General features: G+C 39.4%; 1 protein-coding gene across 1 annotated transcript in view; it reads left to right on the forward strand.

The window, feature by feature from the left end:
• The first annotated feature begins 3292 nt into the window (after nucleotides 1–3292).
• Nucleotides 3293–7257, forward strand: part of LOC109973978 (uncharacterized) — a 4369-nt gene continuing 404 nt past the window's right edge. The window contains 5 exon segments of the mRNA XM_020623907.1: nucleotides 3293–3691; nucleotides 3779–3851; nucleotides 3853–4115; nucleotides 5982–6107; nucleotides 6997–7251. Coding sequence (XP_020479563.1) covers nucleotides 3493–3691; nucleotides 3779–3851; nucleotides 3853–4115; nucleotides 5982–6107; nucleotides 6997–7251 — 916 coding nt within the window. The 5' untranslated portion in view covers nucleotides 3293–3492.

The raw sequence follows: 7257 nt of genomic DNA on the forward strand, positions 1-7257 counted from the left end.
AAAAAAGAAATGAAAATAAAATAATCAAAACTCTATTTAAAAAATTGCACATGTTAGTAATTATTACGCCAGTTATTTACATTTCCATGAATCTGGGGCACTAAATCTATATTTCAGGGCTGCCGTGGCATAATACAATAGGCAAATTATAAACAAAATAGCATGGGGATCTACAAAACAAATAAGATCAACAGGATAATATAAAACTGACTAAATGTTGTAATAACATATAGCACTTGTACAATCTGTAAGATCTGAAAATAAACAAAATGCAAACAAACAAGAACTATACCTGACGTTTGTTCAATGGCCCTGTTAATTCAGTGACATTTTCAGTTATGATTAGCTGATGCATAAACACATAGTAAAATGGAAATGTTTGTGTTTACACCTCTGCTGTCAGGAGTCAAACTGTGACCAAAAACAGCTCCAGTCGGCACAACTTGTGTTACTTTACTCCTGTAGTTCCTACTTGTATGTCATTTATTACATTCTCCTGAACATGTTTCTGTACACGTGAAATATGATAGTCTATACATAATAGGAATGTAGATGCTTACATACTCATGTAAATCACTCTGAGTTTACCTTTGATTAAATGTGCTACAACAGTAAAATGGGTGTTTCCTTTACTCTGCTGCCCTCTGCTGGCTCCTCGGACACACCGCTGCACACCGGGTGTAATGCAGTACCATGTACTGTAGTAGTACAAGTCAAAGTTATGGTAGTAGTGGTTTAAAAAAGGTTTTGGCAATGGTGGAAAAAGTATTCACATCTTTTCCATAACTAAAAGTACTAATACCACAGTGTAAAATATTCCACTACAAGTGCTACATTTAAAATACAACTTAAGTAAAAATAAATAAACATTATAAAATAAATGTACTTAAAAGTATCAAAAGTAATAGTACTCTACTCATGTGCTACTACTACTTTGCTACTCTACTCTACTACCTTCTACTCTACTGCTTTTACCAGGCACTAATACTACTTTGCTCTACAGTATTACTACTACTCTACAGTACTACTTTAGAGTAGAGTAGAGCAGTAGCAGTGCTTGGTAACAATAGTAGAACAGAGCAGATTAGAGTAGAGTACACTAGAGTGGAGTAGTAACAGTCCCTAGTAGTAATATGCTACTACAGTCGGTGGCGTGTGAATCAGTGCGTTGCTTCAGCCGCTGGAGGGCAGCAGTGTGAAGGTTTAGTTCTACACAGTAACAGAAGTACACCACGTGTTGCAGTAGCAGTAGTACAAGGTGGACATGAGAGAGCAGCAGTGTAACACAAGTAATCCTGAGAATTACTACTTTGCAGACCATTTCAACAGACATGTTGACCTGCAGCGGGTTCATGACTGATATCATATCAAATGATAACATTTCTGTGTTTTCACTTTGGAGCCTTGGACTGAAGCCCTGACATGTGAGACAAGTGACAATGTCTGCTGTGATTAAAGTCTCCTGGTAGTAGTATTAGTATTAGTAGTAGTAGTAGTAGCTTTTGGGAGTTCATAAATCCACCCCGGTTGGGGCTACTGGTGGAGATGTGAGATGGGAACCTCCAAATGTCAGACACAGGGGTGAGCCTGCCTGAACATGGACATCCTGGGATTCATGAGATGAAATCATTGTTTTGTATGATTGATTCTTTTCATATTTTTCAAAGTAAATTAGTTTGCAGCATAATATTTCTGATGCTCAACATAAACTGTTTTAAATAAGGAAACATGGTCTAATGACTTTTGGTCTAAACCTACATTGTGATCATATTGTCAAAGGACGACGATGGGCTGAGCCTTATGTGAGGCACAAAGCTGGAGAAGTCCGTGTGCTCAGTTGCACTGCAGAACTTTTCCTTAGCGACTGCAACAGTCAGGTTCACTGGCTCATTGGTAGATAAAAGATAATGTTTGTGAACCGGCTGAGACTGAAGATGGACTCATGTCATATATCAGAGTTTATGGTTTCATGACTGAAGGATGCTCTTTTTGTAAAATGTCTTTGTACTTTTGTTTGATGGAAGACTAAGAAACTGGAGCTGTGTTTTAGAAAGGGAACTTTTTATGTGGCAGAGTTTCTCTGTAGAGCTTTGGACAGAAAACAAAGCCTTTGGTTTGTTTTGTAGTATAAGGACGACACTATGGCAAAGTTTGACATTTTTTTCTTTTTCATGGGAGCAGCAGTATTGGTGGTGTCTTGGTGGTGTCTTGTCCATGTGGGCTGGACATTTTGATGCACTACACAAATAAAATAACTGAATTAGAATCTGTATTTACAGGTTCAAAGCGCTTTACATACATGTCATCTTTGAAAAGGACAAACAAAAACATGTCAACAAATCAAATTAAAAGAATATAAAAAGAAAGAATATGTACATCTACTTAACATGTAGTAGAGTAGATTAGTATAGGCTGTTTTATATATATATATATGTACATATGTAGTTAATACAGATTCAGAGACAGGGTTTATGGATAAACTAAAAATAAAAACACAAAACAAAATACAAGAAACAAACACAGCACCAGAAAACACTGACAGTAGTCGCGGAAGTACAACAGTAGATGGCCACAGAGTTACCAGTAACAGTAACAGTAGTCCTACATGGTGGAGGTCGGTGTGAAGGTTTGACTCGTGAGCTCATGTTGGCACCATGATGTCAAGTCCAGTATGAGGTGGTGATAATGGTTCTAAAGGTCTAGGTGGAAATGAACTCTGGGAACAATCTAAAATAAATTATATCACATGTTCTCTAACAATACTGGATATTTAAATATAAAGGAGAGTTAAAGAGCTTGTACTCAGGAAATGAGACTGTGTCAGAAAACAGCTTAAAATACCGACACAGGCACAAGTTATTTTATGATATCAGAAATATCCTGACAAAAAAAATCACTTAAAGAACTTAAAGTAGTTAATTCAGGTCTTTAAGAGATTACTGTTAATCGATTATGTCAGGTTTGCCCGGCTGCACCTGCTTCTCCCACCTCCCTCTCTTACTACTTCTGTCTCGGTTCACTCCACGTTGCACACCTGCCACTGATTCCTTGATTAACATCAGCTGCATTCACTTAGTCCCTCATCCTACTTATACCCAGCTCACTTACCACTCCCTTGCCAGTTTGTCGTTGCTCTTGTGAGGCGTGTTCTTTTATTTTGAAAAGAGAAGACTAATAAAAGGATATTTCACACTGTGAAATTTATTATGCATTAACGTATCAAAATTAGTTTAAATATAAAGGAGAGTTTAACAGCTTGTACTCAGTCAGGAAATGAGACTGTATCAGAAAGCAGCTTAAAATACCAACACAGGTACAAGTTATTTTATGATATCAGAAATATCCTGACAAAAATCACTTAAAGAACTTAAATTTGTGAAAAGTGTATTTTAAAAGAAAAATCACAAAGAAAGATCAGCTCAGAACAAATGCAAACTAGGCTGTAAATAAATTTAGAAAACACATTTACAAAATAAGTAGGAAAGAAAGAAAATGTGTCTAAGTCTTGTTCAGACAGATGGGAGGTCTGAGGACCTGTCAGAAACCACGTGGCCCTCATCTGATCTGGCAGCTCGTCCTTGTTTGTCCTCAGCTGCCTCAGAGCGCCACTTCTCCCCAGGCTCACCAGAAGAAACATCGCCACACAAAATGCTTTTCCTCCCAGCTGCTGCTCTGTGCTGCCTGTGTTCAGGTGAGTGTTTCAGCCAATCAGGAGCCGACAAGCTGCACCTGTAACAGACACTGTCACACTAACCTTCATCTGTCTGGTTCTCTGCAGCGCTGGTCGCCATGGCAGCAGAGCTGGTTCAGGACCAGTTATCAGTGACCAGGAGAGAAAATGAAAAAGTCAACGAAACGAATTGACCAGTGTGATGACGACTGGATATACTGGTACCAGAAGAAAGACACAGAAACATTCAGAGTGATTCTGTACATTAGTAGTGGTGGAACTATATATAAAGGTTACAATCATCCTCAGAAAGATGATTTCACACCTATAAGAACACAGAACAGCTGTGAGCTGCACATAGAGAAAGTTAAGTTCTCTCATGCAGCCACCTACTACTGCGCCTGTGAAGTCTGGCTCCCACAGAGAGACATGATCCCTGCAGCCTGAACAAAAACCAACAGATGTCAAACAGTGTCTGTGACAGGAAGAGAGTAGTAAACCACAGGTTCATGTTTCATCTCCAGCTTAGCCTCTGTTTCTGTATTAGCATCTTATTTGTTGTATATTATTCAAAACTATTTACTTTTTTAAAATATATATATTTAGCAAATCCAGGATGTTCCCTGTTTTTCAACACAGTGACAAATAAGAAGAAATACAGAAGCACAAAAATAAAACAAGGTGAAGAACAAAATTAACTAAACCTATAAACCAAACAGGTCCAGGTTGTAGAGCAGCTCGTCTCCTAACCACAGAGCTTTGATCCCTGTATTCTCTGGTCCACGTGTTGAAGTGTCCTTGAGCGAGACAGTGAACCCCATGTTACTCCCTCTGGTTGTCCCATCGGTGTGGTGAGTGTTTGTGGCAGCTTGTCACAATCAGGTGTGTCTGTGTGTGTGTGTGTGTGTGTGTGTGTGAGCTCTCACAATGTGTAAAAAAGTGAAAACCAAAGTTTTTGACCAATTTAAATGTTGTCTAGATGAAAGTCAGAGGGCCACCCCAGTTCTTCCAGTTCATCATCAACACACTGGACCCACCATCACAGGCCACTGTTCTGTTTCCATCTCCAGCAGAAAAACACTGTTGGCTTTTATTTCATGGTGTCGCCACAATTGTTTCCTGACCTTAAGGTGATTAGTGATAAACAAGTGGTTAAAGTCATAGAAGAATCACAGTCAGAAGAAACAACATGACTCTGGATTTGTACTGGGAATCAAACAATAGCCTCCTGCAGTGTCCACTGGTTTGTCATCAACCTCCTTATCACACATCACCTGACTATCTGCTTGCAACACCAACAGCCTGAGCTGGTTTCATGGGAGGAGAGTTTTTATAGAACAAATTCAGTTTCCAGCACTGACCTGAACAGGACTGGTGACTTCCTGCTCCCAGAAGTATCAGATCAGGAAACACGTCTCTGTGTCTAGAGAAAAGCTATAAACTACAGAACGGCTGAAGACAAAGATCAGGGACATAAAGTCCTCAAGTCCAGGATAACGTGGTTTCTGTAAATCAGAGCCTTCAGTCATTTACTGTGTAAGAGGGTCACATCCCTGTTGACACCAGGCGAGAGGTGGGACACACCTGGACAGGTGGCTGGTTTATCACAGGGCTGACACACAGAGACAGACGACTGCTCATATTCACACCTACGGACAGTTTAGAGTCACCAGTCAAGCCATCCCACATGTATTTGGATGAAGCTGGAGAACCCAGAGGAAACCCACCCAGAAAGGCCCTGGTGAGGATTTGAACCCAGAACCTTCTTGCTGTGAGTTGACAGTACTAACTAACCACTGCCCCATCATGCCATGTGGCATTAAATATTTCACAGATGTTTCTAATAAAACAGCCTGTTCCCTCCGTTCTCAGACACCTTGTCTGCAGAAGTTTTAGAAATTACATTGTGTGTTTTCCAAAGTTAAACAATAAATTAGAACCAGAGCACGTGCTGCTGAGTACATTTATGAAAAAATGGATTTCAGGAAATGTCCATCTTTAGCATAGTAATATTTGCTAACATACTCATTAGTCCTAAAACCAGTAAAGCTGAGGCTGGTGGGACTGTCATTAGATCTGCAGGTGTCTGGTCCTAAACCAAAGTGTTGGAAACGTTAAACTGTGACCTGGTGGTGGCGCTAGATGAAAAGCCAGAGAGCATCAGAGTTCTTACAGTTCATCCTCAGGGGAACATGAACGTCTGAACCAGTTTCACTAGTTGTCAAGACATTTCTCTCTGGACAACAAAGAGGAGAAGAGCAGAGACAGTGGTGTTGATGGGAGCATTAGAGAAATGCATCATGGAGCTGAAACATGAAACCGGTTCATAACTTAGCTGGTTCACCTCAGAGGACGATGGATTTTGCATCACGCTCTGGCACTGTGGGAGGACATGAGTACCTCATCTTTGGCTCTGGAACTAAACTGTTTGTAACAGGTAAGACTTAACATTTATTCTCCTTCAGTTGTTTCACTGTGAAGTTGAAAATGTGTTTAAATCCATTTCTGCTGCTCCAGATTTTCATCATTAGTATAAAGTTTCCTTCTGCAGCCGTTGTTATACAGGAAAATCTCGAAGACATTTAAATCTCACGGAGCAGCTGAAATCATTCTTTATATAGAAATGTAATGAAAGAATTAAAAATTACAATTTTACCATCATTATAAATATTTTAAAACATTATCATTACAACCTGATAGTTGATCTGAAACTTAATATCTGACTGAAAATGTACAGAGCTGAATTTATTATTTTGTGTAAAATACTAACTATATTTTTAAATTTAAAATTCACCTCACGATAGTTTATATGAAGGTAAATGTGTTTGTAATACAAAATGTAACTATAATCATATTGTGATTTACTGTATGTACAGTTCACACTGCAGTTTTAACTTGTACTGCAGGCTGTTATGTATTTCATCATAAATTACTATAATGTGTAATGTTCAGTGGTTTTGCATATTGTTCTCTGGGGTGATAATTTATTTTAAAAATGTGAAATTTTTTTGGATAAACACTGAAATTATTTATTGTTTTGATGGTTTTTCATATTGATTAGATTATATGGTTGAAGATATGTTTCTTATAGTAAATATAATTTGTAATGACATGAATATATCCTTTATTATATTATCTATATTAATCATAATATTGAAAAAGTATGTTCATGTGTATAAAGACTAATGTCATGATGTGAGATGATAATGAGGTGAAACCAGAGTCCGTGTGGTTTCCAGGACCACAGTGAATGCAGTGCGGTGCTGGGAGCTGCTGCTGACTGTGTCAATGTGTCTGTGCTGCTTGTTGCTGCTGTCAAACTTCAGGTGAGCAGGTGGTGAAGCCCATGGTGAGCGTGTACCCAGCAGCATCTGGAGCCCAGCTGGAGGGGAACAGCTCCCTGCTGTGTGTGGCCTCAGCCATGTTTCCTCCTCTGGTCCAGTTCTCCTGGAAAAGGCAGAAGGAGAACGGTGCTCGGGAGGAGCTGCCGTCTGCTGAGGGAGAGCAGCTGGAGCTCAGAGAGTCGGGACGCGCCGCCACCATCTTGCTGGTTAATCGGGACGCTCTCCACACATATAAACACCACT

Source organism: Monopterus albus, unplaced genomic scaffold, assembly GCF_001952655.1.
Source record: "Monopterus albus unplaced genomic scaffold, M_albus_1.0 scaffold316.1, whole genome shotgun sequence".
In the NCBI taxonomy this organism is placed as follows: domain Eukaryota; kingdom Metazoa; phylum Chordata; class Actinopteri; order Synbranchiformes; family Synbranchidae; genus Monopterus; species Monopterus albus.